The 22,907-nt window shown below is 41.5% G+C and overlaps 1 protein-coding gene across 4 annotated transcripts in view; it reads left to right on the forward strand.

The window, feature by feature from the left end:
* LOC118783361 (carbohydrate sulfotransferase 15-like) overlaps positions 1-5,313 on the forward strand; it is a 44,242-nt gene extending 38,929 nt beyond the window's left edge. For all 4 annotated transcript variants that reach the window (XM_036537192.1, XM_036537210.1, XM_036537220.1 and 1 more), the window contains exons 5-8: positions 314-470; positions 1,168-1,324; positions 3,886-4,033; positions 4,851-5,313. In XM_036537192.1, the coding sequence (XP_036393085.1) occupies positions 314-470; positions 1,168-1,324; positions 3,886-4,033; positions 4,851-5,053 (665 nt within the window). In that variant the 3' untranslated portion in view covers positions 5,054-5,313. The remainder of the gene's footprint in view (positions 1-313; positions 471-1,167; positions 1,325-3,885; positions 4,034-4,850) is intronic.
* Positions 5,314-22,907: the final 17,594 nt, after the last annotated feature.

The following is a 22,907-nucleotide window of genomic DNA, read 5'->3' on the forward strand; positions in this document are numbered from 1 at the left end:
GACGAGTTCTGAAAAGACCGCGGTGATGATGTTAAACTGAGCGAGGACTGTCGCCCCTGTTGTAAGAAATGCAAACTTGAAAGACGGAGTTTCGAAAGTTTCAAAGGAAGCTGGCTCCCCCTGTGATTCAAACGAGATGATTTATTTTCAGAGGCGCACGGTGTTTTGCTTCTGAACCCAATTGGCTTATGCAAATAGACGCAGCTCCTTTATAATTAGACTCATACAGCACTCGAGTTCTGTATGCTCAGAGCTGTGCCTGGTGACATCGTCTGGTGGGAGGAGTCAAAACTTGTGCTTGTTTTATTGACAGGTGAGGCCAGTGCGTCCACCATGTGGGACAACAACGCCTGGGTCTATTTCTATGACAACGCCACTGAAGCGGAGCCTCCATTCCTGATCCAGGACTTCGTCCACGCCGTCCAGCCAGACGCCAGGTTTATCGTGATGCTGCGGGACCCCGTGGAGAGGTGGGACATCAGGGCCCCACTTCAGGTCACTGGGGGTACAGAGCACCAGCCTGGAGCTCTGGTCGAGAGTCCATCACATGACAACATGTTACATTATATTCCCAGTGCACGTAGATCAGTGGTACTTACAGTTTTATAATACTTTCATACTGTAGCTTGTGTTTTACAAAAGTGCTTTCACTGACTGTTTTTGAACAACAGGTGATCCCTATGTTTTTCTTTAATAGTTTTAAAGGCTTAATAAGATATATTTTGTTGCTAATAATTATCCTTTCAAAAGCATGCTTAGAAAACATTTGCAAACATCATTTTATGAACAAATAGAATTGACTCAGCTGTGTGTGTTGAACTGGAAGTTTCTAAACAAAAAGGAAACTTTGCTTTACCTGTACAAAACATGTAGTGTGTAGGTATCAGCATTAGGTATGCATCAGTTTTTACGTTAAACAGTATATTTCCAGTAAAACATTGCTGGTACTGGCCATTGCTAAACATAAAATGTATATTCCTAGTTCATCTTATACACCTCATGAATTTATGTTGAGCCAAAGTCAGAATGAAGAGTTTTGTAAAGTAGGAGTGTGACGTTGTCTTACAACACTGATGTCGTGGGGTCCTTAATGGTTAAGTTTTTGGAAACAGTCCCCGTTGAAGCTGGTGATGTGATGCCTTGTGTGTGTGGCTCTTTGTCCCATAGGTTGTACTCTGACTACCTCTACTTCGGCATCGCCAACAAGTCAGCAGAGGACTTCCATGAGAAGGTGTCCGAGTCCCTGCAGCTGTTCGAAGGGTGCCTGGCAGAGTTCTCCATGCGCTCCTGTGTCTACAACACCACCCTAAACAATGCCATGCCTGTGAGTGTGTGCATGAGAGAGAGAGAGAGAGAGAGACATGGGGGGGGTTGGAGGTGGTTGTCTCGCATAAACGAGCCTCTCTTATCGCAGCGTTCCTCGTACAGCAACCGTGACATACGCAGGTGCAGAAACAAAACGAGATTAATGAGAGCAAAGAAGGAACGAGAGAGAGAGAGTGACAGGAACAGAAGCACAGAGAGGAAGAGAGAGAGAGGCCATTCTGCTCCTTTCAGGGGACGATATCGGCTTTCAACAGAGCGCCGTGCATCTTGAGGAAAAAAAAGTGATCTGTGTGTAAACTGGCAGCACATGAAAAACCACAAAACCATAAAAAACCCCAAAACCATTTCACACTGCGTTCTGGACCAAGGTGGAAAGTGCAGCACTCAGGCAGCTCCAAGGGGATAGGGAGTGCTTTCTGTGGTCGCGGGCCCTCCGAGAGAGGCTACTGAGTGCCAGGCAGGAAGCCCTGGCGTGCACTGGGGCGGCAGGAGAGCAGGGGACGCGCCGGTCCCTCTCGACCACTAGCCTCCTACTGTTTCAGACGGGCTCACACCCGAGATGGTAGGAGATTTGTCCTCTCTGTGGGAACTCTGTGTTTTTCCCTCCTCCTGCTGCTTAGTGGTTCATCGTCTAGAACTTATTTACTGCCCTAGAGATCCTTTATTACATTACATTATTGGCATTTAGCAGTTCTTATCCAGAGCAAGTTACATTGGTTATAGTTTTTTTTTCGATATTATTATTCCATAATATTATCCCTTTATACAGCTGGATATTTTCTGAGGCAATTGTGCTCCTTCACCACTATGCTACTCTGTATATGGGCGACAGTGTATTATAGTGGTTAAGGAGCAGGACTTGTAACCGAAAGGTTATCAGTTCGATCCCCACTGGGACACTGCTGCTGTACCTTTGGGCAAGGTACTTAACCCAGAATTGCCTCAGTAAATATCCAGCTGTATAAATGGATAGTATTGTAAAGAACTGTAACCTATGTAAGTCGCTTTGGATAAAAGTGTCTGCCAAATGAATAAATGTATATTGTTATTATCTGTTGTACTGCACATATTTGCCTTGACTGTGCAAGATACCACACAGTAAGTGAAAAAAAAAATCACGGCTGCATAAGATACAGAAGGATTGATAGTTTGTCAGACAAAAATTTCAGACAGAAAAATACTCAATTCATCATTGTAATTTTCCATTGTGAAGTTTCATACCAGCGGAATGTGGTTATCTGGCTTGATTGATATAATAACCAGTGGCAAGCAATCTGTATTTGAAAAGAGATAAAGAGCATTTAATTATGATTCTAAAACAAGGTCCTTGTACTTGTTCAGTTTTCTCTCAGTAACTTTTCAAATAGCGCAAATCAGAAGACTGAGATTAAAGTTATTAAAATTGCAGTCCTAGAACAATGTCTGCACATGTCTTGGAATCAGCTGGAAGGTTTGCCCAAAGGGGGGTATGTTCATGTCATATCACAGTCCTACCATTCCAATACATTTTTTTTCATTTTCCAGACACACACTTGCACAGCATTTAGAGAGGCCACAATAACAGCATAGCTAGCATAGCACACTTAAAAATACACCAGACTGTATAGTTGTTGTGAAATATTTACCACATGCCAAAATCTGTGGCAAAAAATAAAAGGTCAAACATTTCTTCATACCCCTTTCTTTATGTGAACAAATACCCCAGGTAATTACAGCGTTCCAATCTGCAAACCAGAACATGCGCTTAGGCAGGCTGGGTTCAGACATTGTTTTGTGTGTGGACAGCTCGCGGTCATACATCCTGATGGCCGCAAACGCAGAGGCGTGTGTGTTTGTGTGTGGCGGGGGTCGCGTCGGTCGAGCTGGCTGACCTCAAGGACCGAGCTGAAGCACATCCTGCAGTTGCCGTCTGAGGCTGAGCCAATCAGCAGTCACACCCCCCCCCGCCCCACGACAACACCACAGCCTCCCTATCCATCGCCATGGATACAGCCCACTGCTCAGAGCTGTCCGTTCTCCTGCAGTGCCCATGTGCCAGTTCGCTCGAACCCCTCTCAAATTGGGCTACAATATTGCCTGCATTTTGTCTTGTTGGGTGACTTTGTGACAGTTTTTTGTTACGAGCCAGGGAGCCCTTGCTACCACCCCAGTAATGGCGATGAGGTGAGGACAAGTGGGGAAACCATACTCCACTAGCTTGTAAGTGGGCATTAAGACATCAAACAAAACAAGACATCCATGGAGTGGCGGTGCACCTCAGTGTTTAATAAAGAAATTGGTAGAATTGCAAACTTGGTGGTTTCTGTCACAGTTCTTGTTGGACATGTGGCTTTAAAAGAACAAGCAATGTCCCCCCTTGAGGGGAGGAAGTACAACTTCCCAACATCCCACATAGTTTTGTATCCCTCTTTTAACAAACAGCATCGTTATAAGAACTCTTAAAGAGACATGACAAAATAAAAAGCAAACCGTTACAATTTCAGCACGGTTGAAATGGCGCAACGTGCTGAGAATGAACAGTCTCTCTGACGCGCGGTCTTTGTGTGTCCGTTTTCCCAGGTCAGACTGCAGGTGGGGCTTTACATTGTGTACCTCCTGGATTGGCTGACGGTGTTCCACAGGGACCAGATTTTGGTCCTGCGTCTGGAGGACCACGCCTCCAACCGGAAGTACACCATGCACAAGGTCTTCGACTTCCTCAGCTTGGGTATGTAAGGTTAAACCTGACAGAGTTGGCCTTAAAGTCCCATGCCCCCTCACAGAGAAGCAAGCTGGAAAACATACTCAAACCATACATTCAGTGGCATTGTGTGTGTGCACCGCGTTGGTGTGATCAATCAGAACAAGCATTCTGCTTCTCTCTGTTGTTTGTGAAGCTGAACTGCTGGTAACCAGGGATGCATGTACTATTAGACTACGCATATCTGCCCCATTTCAGAGCACAGCTCTGTCCAAAACCTGCGAAAATGTTCCACTGTTTTCGGGTGTCATGTCCGCCACCCGCCCCCCCTGCTTTGCTCTCGGTCTGCATTAAAGCATTTGGAGGCTAATTGGGGGAGACTGGCTGCGAGAGAGGGGTGAGGTGCGAGTTCAGCAGCGGCCGAGTCAGGCTGACACCTGATCTGAGCTGGCCGGCTGTGCCATGAGCCAGTTCAGACCCTGCCACAAAGGGGGCAGCAACTGCCCAAAGCTTCATTTCTTCAAAGGGACGCCATCTCTAGTAGGTGTGACATTACAGCTGCAGAGCTGGAACTTTTGGGGACTTTCTACATGTGGAACTAATTCAGGAAATGGCTCCACAAGTCGCGATTCAGTTGACGGCAAGTTTCACCATATCAAAGTTTCAGGAAAGGTTGAGAGGTTTGGAGCTAGGCCTTTGATGATGCACTGGAACAAATGTTATCCTTATTAAAAGCTTTTTTTTAAAGCTCAGCCACAGTGCAAGGCTGTCGACAGCAAGAAAATGAAAGGATACCGTTTTTTGCTTGCTTATTTGTCTGTGCTTTTTTCTGGGGGGGCTCCAGGACCTTTGACAGATCAGAAGGAGGCGGAGATCACCAAAAGCCCTGCATCCAACACGCGGAGGCCGGCTGACAAGAACCTGGGACCCATGCTTCCGGTCACCAAGGAGATCCTGCGAGAATTCTACTCCCCCTTCAACCAGAAGCTGGCCAGAGTGCTCAGGAATGACTCTTTCCTGTGGGAGAGCCATTCCAAACTCATGTGAACCAGTCCCCGCTCAATCCCTGTCCATAGAAACGGTTTCATTGGGAAACCATTAGCGATTTGCTGAAAAAAAAAATGCCACAGGGAATCTGTGTTTTTATTTAAATTATTTTAAGTTATAAAACAGAGAAGAATCACTGATGCAAAAGCAGCACAATACAGTTCTGTCTCATCATTTTGGCCTGGTTTCACATTTCAAAAAGGGGATTTCCCTTTTGTACAGCATTGTTTTTGAACAGCCTTACATTAAATAAAATACTACATAGGGAATAAGCAGTCTGCTTTCCTTCATTTTTTAAAAGTTGTCTGTGTTTTTGTTTATTTTTTGGAAATGGTTGTACTATTTTTTTAAGTTTCAGTTGATGGGCTATGATAATGGTTCTAGGTTTCCTTTCTAATTCTGAATAGCAAATATTAATCATATATGGACTAATACACAAACTGAATGTGTGAAGTTAAATTTAAACCACTTCAGACACTGAATGAGTACTCAAGTCAGAACTCCTGCTTGAAACGTTCATATTGCAACACCACCACCTACTGGCCAAATATATAAATGCACATGCGAGAAGCTTCCTCCTACTTGGGGAGGGTGTGCAAGTCTTGTCACTCATTGCTCGTAATGGTTATTCGCTACTAACCACATACTCTCCGGTCAATAAATACTGAGTTGAACATTGATTGAGATCTACTAAATGTATTTAGAATCCTATGCCCAAGTGAATGCCTGTGCCTCTTGTCTGAGCTAAAATCTTTCTCTAACCCTGGCCTGGAGAGCCTCTTCCATTTGTTTTCTAGTTCACTTGTTCATGGGCCAGTTATTAATGACTGACAGTTAAACCATTCTTGTTTTAGAAGAAAGATGATAGCAGTCAGCTATTTTGATTAAAATCACAGAAAAATCACAAACCACAGAATGTTTTCTCCTCAGTTTTAAATAAAATGCAATGCCCTAAAGAAATGCAATCCTACGTAATCTTTTGTGCCCAAGGTGAACCTACATTTATTCATTTGGCAGACGCTTTTATCCAAAGCGACTTACAAGTGGTATTGTGCTTGAAGGGAAAAAACTCAAGCATGTCCTGTATTCTAATATAGTCTCAACTTCACTTCAAGTCTACAGCATCATAGTGTTCTGCTGTGTAATGGATTTATAACTGTAGAGGCATATTAATTAAAGCAGCTCCCAGCAGGGTGCTTTATCGTTACGAATGTACATTATAGTCTTCTGTCATATGGTGAGTTTGTTATAGTCCTTTTATATTCTACTTTTGATTTCTTGATTTTTTTCTTTTGAGTGCTTCACTTTGCAACAGACCATGTTTTCAATGGAATGTGTGCCCATTGGAGCTTTATGCCACTAATCCACACAATATTACAAAGTAAGTTATTCAGAGGTGTGGCCATGCACTGGTATTCACTCCTTGATCTGTGGATAGCAATTCAAAATTGTGTATGTTTATTACAGAAGTTTCTTTTACTTTTGACATTTTGCTCCTTACTTATGTTGCCAAAATCGCAAATCTAAATCCATTAAAATCTAAGCTATGGAACAGATGAAATTTGTGTCTCACAGGGTACTGGAACTGAATAACATCAATATTACCAGCCAAGACAAGACCACTAAACAAATTCTTTGCAGTACTGAGATACTGGACCTGTTTCCCTACTTTTAAAATCAGTCTGCTGTCGCATCCAAGAGACATCTGTAGGAAATGTGTGCTCTTTCAGTAATAAACTGAAGTACAACCCCCCTGATGTGCATTTTTAAACACAAGTATATTTTACACTTATATTTTATACATATTTTATGCAATCATTGTCTTGTACTATATGAATATATATAAAATAAATATGAATAAATAGAAAAGAAAGGTATCAAAGAATGAAAAAGGAACTCACGTTTTGCAAAAGAAACAGGGCACTCAATCTGCACTCAACTGATGTGTTTCCACAATAGCCTGTGGCCTTCCTATTGCCAAAATGCATGTATTTCTGTGCTCTGCCTGATCAAATAATGGCCTCTCATATATGTTCTCTAGTCGAAGACCCTGTTTTTGGGATCTCTTTTGCCATATAGGAATTAATTCCTTTTGCAATCTTTGGTCCCTTTTCTTTTCAGTTTGTGACCCCCATTCACCTGTTGGAGTTCTCACTTGTTCTTTGATGAACTCTCAATGCACTTCTTTTTGTTTAAATGAGAAAATAATCTGAAAAACACTGAAAATAAACACACTCTGCGCTTTCAAGAGCTTTTAATAAGTGTTAATGCCAATGACTGAAACATTTGCAGGTGCACCTCTGTAACAGCCTGAGTGTACAGAGCACTTATTTTTGCATGTTGTTTCTTCTTCACAAAAATCTTCCTACATTTTCAAATGTTGAAAACCAAACAAAAGTACAGTATGTTTGGGGCAGATAGCAGGTCGAAGGAAATATTGACCACCAAAGGGTTAACCATAAGAATAAGAAATACTTTATTAATCCCGAAGGAAATTTGAGGTATCTGATATAATATCTGATGGTAATGCTTTAAAGCTGCACATCTGTTGTAATTGTCATGAAATGTTTCATGGATCAGAAGTTTGAGGTAAATTTCTGAGGTAAATTTCTGAGGTAAATTTCCAACATTTTACAGATCCCATAAGGGACCGGCTGATGGGTTGTACTGCCCTCTAATGGTGATATGAAAAATACAAGACTGAACCAGAGGATTGTAGCCACTGGAAAATTATCCGTCAGTTATGAGGTCTTCCATCTGTACAGGTTTGAAAACCAATGACTTCAGCTAAAGTATCACTGATAAAGCAGAATATTCTGGATGATTGTCAGTAGATTTTATTACATGTAATGAGATCAGCATAAACTTTCAGAGAGTAGGAGAGAAGTTTAAGTTTGTGAAAGATGACATTTTTATTTCCACATAGCAGATAAGATTGCCATAATTAAGATCGGTGCCCATCTACTTTCATAAACTAATTATAAAAAACATACAGATATGTGATTGTACCCATCTCCACTACATCCCCAAGTGTATCTTTCAGCATTAGCTTGTTAGCATTAGTGTAATTTTGTTTAAAGGAGGGGTCAAATGTCAGTGTTGCCCTGGCAACATGAATTAACTGAGCTAACAGGAGACCAAGTGATTTGACTGGTTAATAAACAACAGAGGACAACGCTGGCTCACATCTTTAATGTGTAGATTTAGGTGGTACAGCAGGCAGACATTGGATCTATGACACTGAAGTGTCAGTGCAGCCAGAAAGCTGGATTTAGTTCATATTTAAATCTTGGATTGGTACTGCTATTGTAACCTCAAGACAAGTACTTACCTGAATTGCTTCAGTAAAATATTGCATAATATTACATAATTTGGGTGTGTATAATGTGAGCTACGTATGATTTACCCCAGATAGTGGAAAATACTTAAACAAATGATGCAATACAATCTTTGCAGATTGTAAAGAGTTATGTTAAATGAAATAAATAACAAAATTTTAAAAAGCATGAATTTTAGACATGTCCAGGCCATAAGGGAGGCACCCAGCCCAGACCAGCCCCTGACTGAGACGTGAGTTCACACTGATCAATAAGAGAGTCACGCTCCCGCCAGCTGGAGAGCGTGATTGATTAGCCAGCAGATGCCCTCTCACCATGAGGAAATTAGAGTGCTGTAGTGTGTTTGATTTGGAAATTAACTGTGTAATTAGACTAATTAAGCCAACAAAATTACTATCTTTTCTCAGGTTGGTTTTAATTCCCCCCGTGGATATTTAAGGGCAGGCAAATTAAAAGCACACTAAATTAAAATGTCCAGGATTGGAGTTAGAGTTTGTGCCAGTGGAATAAAAGAAAGAAAGAAAAAAAACAGGAGCAAGTCTTTGAATGTCACTCACAAGGGTTATTGCGCAGGCCGGCAAATGGTTTTATAACAAGAATCACATTTTTGTTTCAGTTGCCAAACATATTTTTTATGTTTTAGTAGCAAGACTGAGGGTATCAAAAGCAGCACTGAGATCTAAAGGTAAAAGAAACGTGATACAGCCAGCATCAGCAGATCAGAGTAAATCATTTGTGACTGTGACCAGCACAAACTATTCCTGGCTCTGAGACCTGATTGAAAAGGTTCCAGGGGGTCAATGAATTTCAGGCAGTCATTAAAGCTGCTTAAAAACAAAGTGCTCTAAGATGTGTGTGAGACAGGTTTGAAATGGGTTTGCAGTCCTTTCTAATTCTGCTGCATCTAAGCCCAGTTTCTTTGCCACTGGTGTGAAAAATCTCTTCAGGACAGGGGGCACAGAACCAGAGTGCAGGGATGTATTTATAATACTATATGGTCAAAAGTTTGGACACACCTGATTAAGCTAATGGGAATCATGCATTCAAAGACATTTGAATCTAAAGACTTCTACTTAAATGCTTTAAATTAGTTTTTTTAGAAAAATATAAATAGTGAAGTTGATGCCTATGTAACAAATTCTTTCCAAAAAAAAAAGGTTTTAAAAATATTTTTGGCTACTTTGAAGAATCTAAAAAATCAGATAGTTTTGATTTGTTTAACACTTTTTTGGTCACTGCACAGTTCTATTTGTGTTATTTCATAGTTTGACGTCTTCACTATTATTTTAAAATGCAGAAAATAGTAAAAAATAAAGAATAAAAGTTGTGCCCAAACCTCTAGTCCATAGAAGGTGAGACTGATGTAGGGGTTTTTATTCCAGTACTCAGAGAGGAGGGGTACAGATGAGTGTTTAGGGTAACAAGGGAAGAAGAGGACAGCAAATCACCATTTATGTTTTGAATATTGCTCTGAATAATTTGGGGCACTCATGGCTAAGCTTAGAGCTGGGGAATACAAACAGTTTAGGATTAAGCTGAAGCACTGTAGTGAAACTCTTAGTGAAAGCACTCACAGGATTTTATAGCTGCTTTGTAATTGAGTTGATGGTGTTCATACATCTGGGCATGAATGGTAAACCTGTTTTTTCAACATACAGATGTCGTCACAGTGAGGGGTGTACAAAGTCATCACTTTTATATTACTGTTCTTTGGTAGCTGCTCTTATCCAGGGTGATTTACATAGGTTATCGTTTTTACATGTTATCCATTTATACAGGTGGATATTTTATGGAGGTAATTCTGGGTTTAGTACCTTGTCCAAGGGTACAACAACAGTGCCCCAGAAGGGAATCAAACCGGCAACCTGTGCCCTAAGCCCTGTGCCTTACCACTCTTCTGTTGTGCTGTTGTACAATGTTGCTCTTTCATAAAGTAATGGAATGTCCAGACGTAGGGAAGAACTGTTGGTTGCTCCAGTCAGGAGATCAGTTTGCACTCCCCTGAACGTAAAGAATGGTGATATGTACTTACTAGGGTATGGTTTGTGCAGGCATTCAAAGTAATATGTTTTATGATCACAGAAGAAAAGAAATAGCAAACCAATAGAGCAGACTATAACCAAGATTGTGGTCGGAAATGAACATGTTGGATTGGTCCAAAACAATTAATTACCACAGACAACAGATCAACAATTAAAGTAAAATGTTGGGTATCATTATGGACACAGAAGTCAATTCAGACAACTGAGGACTAAGAACTATGAGAGGTGAAAAGTTGAGATAATCAAGGCAGGAAAGTAAGAAAAGATTTTAGAGAAAGATAGAGTAGCATAATCAACAAGCCAAAGGAACGAGTATTTTATAGCCAAAAACTGAAATGAGAAAATAGTCTACGCAGAGACCACTTAATCAGTGTCTAGTGCCATATCAGCTAAACTGCGTCAACAGCCAAGACAACGTGACCGTTGAAAATATCCATATACAAGTTGCCAAGACCGGATTAATAGTATGAAGTCAACCGGAAGATGACAGAGTATCAGACATAAAAATCTCACTTTTTGCTCAGAATAATATCATGGATAGCGAACTCAGGGGGCGCGTGTGGAAAAGCGTGGTGGAAACACTTCTCGGCAAATACGGAGATTATTAAGGTTCACTCCACGTTTTGATGCAACTGAAACTTTATTGAGTTTGACGCATATTGGCAGAACGAATAAATATGGGATGAGATACAGGCTATAAACGGAGAGCAAGGCCCTTACTTTTTATACCTGGACGAGAATACGACCGAAGTCGCGGACGAATTGAGGGCCTGAAATGGGCGCTGTGCAGGGGACGCAACAAAGCATGCTGGGCAATCTCTAGGAAAAGACAGGAGTGGTAAACAGTAGAATACGAAAATGTACTCGTTTTAACACAGTTGAAATGGTATCACTGAATAACATAGCTTTACAATCAAATTGCTGTTATACACCCTTGCCACAGAGAAGGGGACAACATAAAATGTGCCAGATGTAAGAGTATTATAATGTAAATCACGAACAGCTTCAGCAAGAACCTGCGGCGATATGGAGTTAGTTACTGCTAGTCGAGAGAAGAGCCCAAATATAAGGGAAACAAGGCACTGTTTGAAAACGATTTTCAGCGGGATTATGGCCCTCACAGGAATATGACCGGTGACTGCTACGTTACAGGTAAATCTATCTGTCCACGGGGAACAAGAAATCAGTTCACAACGACGCGCAGGATTTAGTAAGTAAGTGGAAAAGATCAACACGCCATGGTAGAATCATGGGTGAAGGTAACGTTCGACCACTACTCGAAAGTAGTAGGAGTCGCCGACCTAACAAACATTAATTAAACGAGTAAATGATATTACTCGGGCGAGCCATTCTCGTTAGCCCACATCAAACCGGAACCCAGAGAAACACCGGCCAAATGTGTTTATCTTTCAACGAGCTCGCTGTTTGAGATGTACCATTCTTTAAGAAAAACATCAAGTCAAAAGTTATGATTGTGTGTCGTCAGAATTTAATGAGGATTTAATATTACACCTATACATTTTACACAAATTAAGAGATAACATTTTACTGAAGGGCACTAAATCTCGTTCTCTTGCTGCCGATATCTAGACGTTTAAAAAGGCAAACACACAAAATTGTGTGTCCATCTTGCAAAATACTCAGGAAGTACTCATTAAGATACGGTATGTTGCGAGGGTTTACTTCATGCACCAGACAGTCCTCGTTCGGGTGGAAACACCTTCCACCTCTCGAACACCAGGGGGCAGAAAGTGACAAATAAATGGTGGAAAGAATGACTGCGTTTCATGTTCTTGCCAGCGAGACCAGATAAATTTACATACAGATGCTTGAAATGCCTCTCAGAGGTAATAGAAGACTTTTTCCCACATGATTATTGGAGGCACCAAAACACTTGCATAATCTGTGTGTAAACACATATACCTGTCCCTAGACAGTCACGAGATTAATAAATACCCCAAAAACCCGATGAATCAGTGAGTGCGTATTGCGGAAGATAACTTCCCTCAGGGGTATTTTCAGCAGTGCATGGAGAAAGACTCCACAAGAAAGCTGTCAGGAGATTATTTTCTGCCCTCTTCTTGACATTATGCTATGAGTTGGCAGAGTTGGGGTCAATTCCATTTCAGTTCAGGGAATGAATTGAAAAAAATCTTCAAATAAATGATGTATGATTTTCAGCTCATGAATTGAATCACAGTTTATTTCTGGAATTAACTTTCTTTAAATGGAACTGGCCGCAGATCTGCTTTCTGAGCCGTCCAAGCTTTAAAACACTGTACGCACCACACCCAGTCATTCAAAAACCAGCGCAGATGCTCCCACACTCTCTGTCATTAATGCTGTTTTGTCTGTAACTTTTGAGTCACACATTTGAGTGAGGAGAAGCTGGCCAACACTTCTCCCATAAATGAGCAGGAAAGGTTAAAAGAAGCTTTTAAAAACTGATCCAAGATGAAGAAACCAGCCTGCGCCAACCAAAAGCAGGGGCAAAAACAGGCCGCCCCCCTGCTGTCCAGCCACACCTGTATTTAATTCACCTTCAATTAGTCAGGTGTGGCTTGTTAGCCAATAGGCTGGTTCGCCAAACAAGTCACACATGCGACCAGTTAACCAGTGATTGACACAGTTAGCACTTAGAGAGTAGCGGTGAAGGCTCTCCTTCACATTGAGCAATATTTACCTTATTGATACACTTATTGATATGACTTATTTTTGTCATCGTCAGAGAACATAGAACCATAGATAACTAACCATCCAGTCATATATCCCAAACAGGATAAAAATTTCCTCTTTATCCAACCCTCAGCTATCACCATATCAGCTGGCAGTGTGGCATAGTGGTAAAGAGCAGGGCTCAATAACTGAAAGGTTGCTGGATCGATTCCTCGCTCTGGGACACTGCTGCTGTACCCTTGGTCAAGGTACTTAACCAACAGTTGCCTTAGTAAATATCCAACGGTGGAAAAAGATACCACAAGAATTGTAACGTATGTAAGTCACTCTGAGTAAAAGCATACGATAAAAGCCAATAATGTCATTTAATAATCTGCTAAAACCTAACCTGTCAGTGTGTGACACTGGTTTTGAGAGATGCAACAAGACACTGCTCAAAACAGCAATAGGGGAAAAAAAAAAAAAATCTCCATCAGCCTCTGTGGACACTTCCCTAATTTTTTAAAATGTGAGGCAAAGTAGAAATCATTTATAAATAATGGTATTTATTCAACAAAAAACTTAGAGGTGTCATTTGACTTCAGATGATCTGCAGTTTGTTTCAAATTAAGATGAGCCAGCTGGCTGGTTGGAACTTTTTTGTACCTCGTTCACTTCTTTCCCTGTTAAAGTTGTATCTGGAAGAATAATTGAGAAAACCTATCATGAGTCCAAAAAACATTCAATGTTAAAATATTTGTATTTAATTAAATTGTTTCATGAGGCCAAGTAAAACCGTCAAAAGTAAACTGAACCACGAAGCCACGTTCATCCAAATGCAGGCATTTATTCTGCAGAAAATCCAGTCATTTCTAATTACTGACTCATTAGTCATTCTCTCAATTTTCTCAACTCTTCCGTGTCACCATTTAAACATGGCTGCCAGTTTACTTTGCTTTCTAGTGCTTTGACATAACTACCCAACAGAGGCACACAATGTTTATTAAAGGAGCCAGGGTTTAGACATCTGTTGAATAGATCTTGGCGAAGAATGGCGCTACAGTGGCTTTATATTGCACACAAAGGCTGTTTTCTCTTTAATTTACAACCTCCGGGGCGATTGCTAAAGTGATTCCTTTGCGAGGCTATTGCAAAAACAGTCATAATAAACCTATCATCATGTAATATAAGACCTTTCATTCTAATCTGAGAGGTATAAAGTGGAATTAAAGGGTTCCGAATGAATCTGCCAGAAAGTCTGTTTCATGCTTTATAGCGTCATTGCCTCATGCACTTTTAATCTTCTTATGAAAACAAAAATATAAATCAGATCCATTGCCTGTGTTTTGAATAATATCTGACTTGGTATGCAGTCAAAATTTTCAGAAAAGTGGAATATCTCCCCATCTACAGATATTACAGTACATGCAGCAATTAAAAGCCATATGAAAATTTTCACTCAGTGAATGAAATCTGAGCTTTCTGTGATGCAATGTATCAGGAAAGCTCTTTTTATAATAATCACAGATAAAAAAAAAAAAAAAAAAAAATCATCACTTATAATGACCAAACTTTTGTTTCAAACTGGTTCAAACCCATGTAAAGCCAAACACGATAACAGGACTTATGTGAATCAAATCATGTTAGGCAAACATATTTTTTTCTTGGAAGGGTTCCCGGCGATAATACTCGAAAGTAATACGGCAGACATGATTCTAATTCGTAAAGGTATACACCCATTAATGCACAGCATACATTGCCGAGAGCGTACAGTCAGCACAATCGCTCTTGTTAATTCAATGGCACACATTCCACCGAGCAGTACAGCTGCAGGCAAGGGAGAAGCCTGCTTTCCAAAGCGCAGGGGTCAGGGTTAGATTCTGACAGCGATATTCTCATACATCTTAATGAGCAACCTCAAGTGAGAAAAGTTCAGAGATACATTTCTTTTTGGAGGCACGAGAAAGATTAATGAGAGGATACAAGCGAAAACAGAGGGTTACCTCTGAGGGCCCCGCTTTGAGAACGGCTCTCCTCTTCATCCTGACGAAGAAAAGACGGGGTGCTCTGAGAGTAAACCGTCGTCTGTACATTAATCATTTTTGGCAGTTTAGCAAGTGCAATAGTGTGGAGAGGCAGTGCTATCTGCCTAATTGGATTTTTCTGGGCGATACAGATGATAAAAGGGGAAATATATTGAGTCTCCCTGCGTCCAGGAACGGTGGACCCTGAGGGACGGGCAGCACTGCCCTGGTTCCCAACAAGAGCAGTGGAGCTGTCCTAGCGTCATCCTATCATGACTGAACATCCTACTGCAATTTAGCGGTAGCACTAACGGCTGCTACATGAACGGAATCGTAGTGTTCTGAGGTCAGTCGCGGCTGTGTGGTCACATGACTAGTGTTTTGGTACCTCTCAGCTGTTTCACCTACTTCCCTGACCGAGGCCGTGGATCGCCCCCATGAGCGACACATCATGCCGCCACGATCCCCGGCGTTTCATTGGTGGGATTCCGAGGCACGGCTGCTGGAGCGCCGCCATGGCACGCCCTCCTGTCTTGTTTGGCTCTGTCAGTTCCGATCAGCCGCAATCCCATACAGAGCACCACAGCGGGGGCAAGCGGGGGCCGGCGTGTTCCCCTGGCTGTCCTGGCCTCACGGAGCTGTCAAATTAAAAGCTAATGAAATTCCAAAGTGCTGACCCCTTTCCCTGGTGCAAGTGGGCAACAGCATCCTTCTGGCTCCACTCTAGCCATTCTACTCTATCAGGCCCGGCTCGTGTAATGTTAAAACCACTACAAAACCAACGTCTTTTTCATAATGTATCGTCAGTGGAGTCTGTCACTGGGGAATACATTTTATAAAAGTGCATGACCAAGGTTGATTGCAAGGATATCGGAAACATGTACAACAAATTAATATAACAATATATCTATTGCATGCCAGAAATAAAAAGCATAAAAAATGAAATCAGATTTTATTGAGCCATCAGTGACCCTGCCAATAAAACATCTGCACTCTTCTGCATGAGTCCCAGCAGTGATTGTTGATGTTGGAATGAGCTGAGCAGACCAGCGTATTGTGTACACACAGCGAATACACAAAACAGCTGCCTGACAGCGAGCTGTCAACACCGGCACACCTACGCTAAGCCACAAAGTAACCTGCTGCTATCGCTGTTGCCATGGCTGTGGATGTGATGTTCAGGCTATGAGAAATGAACAGTCCTGGTATCATGCTCGTTTGTCAGTGTTAGCGCGTATGCCCAACACCTGGAAATTGATGTGCATATGTACATGCGTTCTGCTGGAAACTGGTATTCACATATGCTACAATGAAGCAAGAATAAATTTCAGATGCATATGTGAATTAGAGCTCGACCGATACATCGGTTTTTCTGATATATCAGCCACTGTCGGTCCCTTTTGACACTCATCGGTCCATATCGGTCTCGGCCTGCTCATATTTGTCCAAATACGCCCTCTTGTGTTTACGCTACATATGGCAAGTTTATTTTAGGCTACTTTAACTAAAAAATATATATGGAATTCTCTCTTTTTATATAGTTTTAAATTACTTTTTATTTCCTAGTTTTTAATTAACATTAGTTTACAGAGGCTCCTGGTTGGGAACATAACCACAACATATGCAGCAAAGACGCTTGGTACACCAGAGTAACATGGGATACGGAGAAAGACATTCATTCAACACATTCACTTTGAATGGCACAGGTTGGTTGACCATTTCAGTTTCCTAAGTTGTGTACTTCAACCTTTGAAATTATTAACACAGGCATATTTTAGTAAGATACTAAGCATATCTTAACAATGAAGCTGACGTTATAAATGTAACGTTATTTATAAAGTAAACGTAGGGTGTAGCCTTGGATTAATGTAGCTGGATAGCTAGTGAATGTTAGCTTCATCTCTGTCTTTGCTAGCCTGGTCAATGCCACCATAGGTACCATTTATTTTCCTTTTATAGCGTATGGTCGATGGTTTAGTTTTAGGGAGTAAATTTCACTTACAGTTAGTCAGTCTTAGTGTTTGGTGATGGTTAATAGGCTAGTCAGCTATTCTGCCCCTCTGGGCTAATGTACGATCCCAGCACAACAGTTTAGAGATATATATATATAGACCCTTTTCACAGATGTGTCGTAAATGGGAGAACACAGATGAAGCTTCTTTTGTAGGCTACATTAAACGTAGACTCTGCAGTAGAGGTCTGCAGTAGAGGATGGATTTTTTCAGGCCCACTCCCGCAGAAATAGTTCATGGAATAGGCTATTTTGTCCGCTCCCACCTGCGAAAGCCCATAGGTAGAGGCCTAAGTGGGATGGATTTTCAGTCCCGTGCCTGCCTGCTCTCGTGAACATGTGCTCTGTGTAAAAACCACCAACCTTGCGCCTGTTTATATAAAACAGGGTTTTTCTTGTTGCTCTCATGCAAACTCGAATAACATTCTGTACTTCAAGAACATAAAATACATTTCAGTGACTTTCATTTCATTTTATACATATATTTATATTTTGCAGTAGTCCTGCCAGTCATTTCTTTCTCCTGCTGCCGCTCACACATCAGTTTCTTCCTGCCCGCACCTGCACTCCGCAATCGAACCTTGTCACACGCAGCACTCTGTTGCGCTTGGTCCCGTGAGCCACGTGGAACTCCCCTGGGAGTGTATGCCTCTCCTCTGCACCCTGTCAGTGTGGAGAATGTGTTTGTAATTAACAGTATCGGCTGTGTTTTCTCTGCTATTTCCCGGCTATGAGCGTCTGTGAAAATAAAGTAGGCTACTATAAAGTAGGTATTTAATTTAATTTCACTATTATTCCCTTTATGTACTTTTGTTATTGCAACAGCCAAATAAGATAAATGAATATTGGCCCAAAATATTGGTCAAATTATTGGCCCTCCTAAGCCATTAGATATCGATATTGGTATCAGCCCTATAAAATGCATATCGGTCGACCCCTAATGTGAACACACCAAGAGGGTATTGTACATAGTTACAGCTTTTAGGTTGAGTGCAGTTGTAAGGTAGTCACACTAGTCATGGTGCTATGTTGTTGAATACAAGAATGTGTCTACAGTATTGAATACGTAACCTGTTTTAAATACCATTTTCAATCTAGAGAATGACAAAGGTGATTATAGGTTTCCACAAACTAGGTATGGCTTAATGTAATGTACCAGACTGAAAGCTTATCAGCTCATTTCTAAATGTTATTCCTCAGGTAAACCATCTGTGGACTCAACTGAACTAACTGATTGTAAGCTTATTTTGTACTTCTCAGACAGACCCATGGAATGTATGGACTGACATGAATCTGTGGCCTTTATTTCATGTTGGGAACTGTTTGTATCCCAGCCCATTCACAATATTTCACACTAGATATGACTTTTGTCACAGCTGACATATGACAGTCAGTCAGATGGGGATGATGAGGTATCCTTGTGTATGGTAGTGTAGCTGTGCTCTTCCCCTGGGGGGTCCTCAGGGTACGAGCCTGTCACTGTCAGAGTTTTGGGGAGGTCCACGCCACTGGGTACGTCCTCTGCCTCTTCAGCAGTTCAAATAAGGGGGGAAGTAAGGTGGGAAGGACGCAGTGAAAGCGAAGCCCTTTCAAAGCCTTTTTGTTTCCAGAGTGAAGTCCCTTATCCTCTTGGCTGGTTGGCTTGGTTAAAGTCTAAGACCTAAAAAAAACCAAAGAGCCCAGATCAGTAGCCAGGTGTAGAGTGGAGGGGATTCCAGGTCCTTAGATCCTTTTAGAGCACATACCTCAGCAGGCAAAACTTTACGGTTTGTGGTAGATTTGTGCTGGAGCTGTGAGAAGTATATCCTCAGTGGCCTGACTGGGGCTTAATTTTATTACCTCATAGAGGGCATATCCATTTCGTTTGGGCCAGCCAGGAGGAAACTACAGGGAGACCGATGAGATGGGGGCTGCACCCACAAGATTTATTTCCACTCCAGCAAAACTAGTTTTGGTCGGTGGCCACTGGTTCACGTCCCGTCACAATGTCTTGCTTTATCAACCTTGGCTGCGGGGCGTCATGGCACCGACGTGAGACTTTGATGGATCGTAGGCTGTTCTGTGAGGTCGGCTCTGAGTTGAGTAATAGAGAGGCAGGAGGTTTCGGTTACAGTACAGTCAGAACGCCCCTCTTCTAGTGTGCCTTGCCCTGCATGCATAGCCGTCGCGTGGAAGCTGACTTCTTGTTGTTTCCAAACCAGTGAAATGGAGGCGCTGAGGGCTCCCCGAGGGCGAATGGTGTTGTGTTTTTGAATTTCTTTTGCAAACACGAATCATTCACACGTACATGTCTATGATGCCGTGTGTGTTTACAGAGACTGCAAGGAGTCTGTGGTGCACTATGAATGAAGTAATATCTGCTGTATTTATCTTCTACATTAATATTGTTTGTGGCATTTTTTTGGCATGCTTCCACTTTGGCCTTTTCTCCGATGACAGTTTTATCCTCTCCTCCCTCACATCTTATTTGTGGGGTTAACCTAGTCAGTTGAGGATGAACTATGAAGGCATAAAAAGAAAATGAACTTGTGAAAGACAAACAGAGTCAAGTCGTGTATAAAGACTGATCAGAAGGTCACTGGAAGTCATCTGTTTCAATCAGCAGAAGGTGTTTACATTCACTGTGTTACCTACAGATTTCCTGCAGGAAAAATTAGATTAATCTATGAACAGTACAAATGGGAAAGGTGATCTTGGTAGATGTGTGAAGACATCCGGAACTCCTATTGCTAGGAAAGTGATGATTCAGTGTATTGGATGAGGTGAATATGAGAAAAGAATATGACTTATATTTCCTCACACTGGTAATAAAAGATGGTGCAAACACATCAGCTGCAATGCAATACAAATTTCTCCTTACCCTGGATGTACTGAGATACTGATACTCAGATATTTTCTGGGCAGGATGTTGGAATTACTTCAAGTAGATGGTGAGGCTTGCACAGACGTGACCTTTATCCTGGACAGTTGTCTCTTTTGGCCATGTATTCTGAGCCGCAGCGTTTGAATTTTATTCTCAGTGTATGGGGAAGTTACTGTCAAAGCTCCGCTGTGCATCTCACTGTTAAATCCCGTGCACATGACTCTTTGGCTGCGTCCTAAATGTGATTGTCCCTAAAGGCCCCCGTGCTAAATATCGTCCACCCTCATTGGTGATCGGTCACAGGTGTCAACTACAGTTCCTGCTGATCGCAAGCAGGTATGTGGCAAGTGACCCTACCTGTGCAATGTAGTTGCTGTAAAGTCAGTGGAGTCGAGGCTGACACAACACACAGGTTTTGAAATCCAGTGAATCATACTGTTTGTCACCACCTCAGGACTCGACAGTAAGTCCAGAGCCATATGGTGCCGCCCACTGGCCAGTGTTAGGTCTGCAAGGTTAAGAAGCACTTCAAATAACTCCGGCACACACCAACTGTTTATCAGGCGGCCCATGTGTTTCTTTCCATTCATCTTACTTCTGTTGTTTGTTATGGTAGGTGTCTGCTGGTGGATTAAATAGACCCTTGTCACAATAAATCCCTCATCATATGCCTCTGTCCAGCGTGCTTTCCTGGCTCAGTGCTCACTTTTTTTTTCAGTGTGTCCTATTTAGCACAGGCTCCTGGCTGCTTTTTTTGCTGGAGTTCTAGAGGAAACAGCTGTTCCTTCTCGGCATACTATGTCATCAAATGGTGAGTTTTCATTGGCTGTGAGCAGCACCTTACCGCTGGTGAAATTCAGGATTAGAATCATAGGATTCTGTGCAAGTTTCTGGTCTGTGTGATATCCCTGAGCAGGTCATTAGGTGCTCATCTTTGCCATTTCCCTTGCTCATAAGAACCTGAAACAATGCACAATCTACATCCAGGTGCTAAGGTGAAGTACAGTGTTATCCTGCACATGAGTTTCAAGAAGAATCCCTGCAAACTCGTAGCCATATGTAAAAATAATTTAAACACGTAAATGGGGCTAAAACCATTATGTATATTTTAGGTTGTAGAGAATGCCAACTTCTGTTCCATTTGGTCTGCTCTACCACCATAATCTGTCAGATACTGGTGGTAAGTGAAAAATACAGATACCAGAGGTGTAGGTTCTCTGTTCATATGGGAACACGCTCTGAAAGCACTTGAGTTCTATGGGGTGATCAAGGCACCTGTTGTCTATTTTCCACAAAATTAACGATATTAAAATGCACCGCTGGTATTCTGTGTCCTCTCAGTTTCTCATTTGCTGCTGTCATTCAGTCATTAATAATTTGAAATATGCAAGTGAAAAAGGAATGAAACTCGAACAGCTTTCTATTAATCGTATTTCAAAGCTCTTCAGTCGTGCCACGAATAGGAATAGGATCTGCTGTTGATAATCAGGTTAATAAGCCGTATTTGATAAAGCATCGTGTGGAATGCATGCAAATTGATCTCTGTGGTTCTTTATCCTTAACTTTGAGTGAAGTTTTATTCAAGTACTGTATTTCGTTGGTTCTGGCACATCATTACGAGTTCGGCAGTCACTTAAATTACATAAAAATAATTATAAAATATATGAATGTCTGAATGTAGTGTCAGTGTAGCATAATGGTAAGGAGGAGGGGTCGTAACTGAAATGTTTGCTGGTTTAATTCCCTGCTGGGACACTGCTGCTATACCTTTGGGCAATGTAACTAACCCTCACTTGCCTCAGTCAATATCCAGCTGTATAAATGGATAACATGACAAAATTTTAACCTATGTAAGTCACTCCAGATAAGAGCATCTTTTAAAATGACAATAATATAATGTTACTCAAAGTATAGGACAAAGATTTAGACAGATGAGATTTAATGTCCTCTTTGTGTCATTTATGTTTTAGCAGGTGTCCTTATCATGGGGTTACCTTCAGCAAATTGCTCCTGTTTACCTTTTACTGGACGGTTTTGAGTAAAGTCGTGGGTCAGAGCTTATTCCTATTTATTGCTTTGTGGAACAGATGGAGATATACTCCTGGGACAGGACATCAGGCCATTAACCAGGACATTACCCCTATCCCTCTGTAACTCTGAGGGAAAAACAGAAAACCTAAAGCAACCTTTTTTAAATATTTTGCATGATTTCTTTGGGTATTGAGTGCATAGTTTTCTGGATGTAGAACAGACACACAAGCCACAAGGCCAACGAACTGGGCACACACACACGCAGGCCACAACAATAATGCTCTTTGACATTTGGTTCAAACCTACTGCATGGCCTTGGTTTAAAAGCCAGTGTTTGAATCACTCATCTATCCTACAGACAAAGATGTCGTGCTCATCTGAATGTTTCAAGAACAATATATTAATATATTTTAAGAATAAGAGAATGAGTGTCATTTAAATGTGCTGTTTTCATCAGTCAGTTTTACAGTTAAGAGGAACAAAAGCATTCCCATGCCAGACATCAAACAGATGGATTGCTACTGAGCAGTAGATTCATTCAATGAGCATTTGGACGCTTAATGTTGACTGACAAATCAACAAGGGCATTTTTTTTCTTCATATGAATTGATCTTCTGTTAATATTGGTGACCGCTGAAGTCAGAAACCTGTTCGGGAAGAAGAAAAGTAACTCCTGAAACCATGAATCAAAGTTAAGGATAAATGTGGATAGAATCCTGGGTTCGGTTGGGATGACCCCCCTCCTTCCTTGTTTGAAATGATTCAGAGCCTTCCAGCAGAAGTAAGTCAGGATCTGGCAGTTGTGCAGGTTTTGAGCCATGACACCTCATCCCACAGTTGATTCACAGCTTTGCAGCAGCGGTCTGATTTAAGGCCTGCTTATTCTCTAA

This window comes from Megalops cyprinoides, chromosome 1 (assembly GCF_013368585.1).
Source record: "Megalops cyprinoides isolate fMegCyp1 chromosome 1, fMegCyp1.pri, whole genome shotgun sequence".
Lineage (NCBI taxonomy): Eukaryota > Metazoa > Chordata > Actinopteri > Elopiformes > Megalopidae > Megalops > Megalops cyprinoides.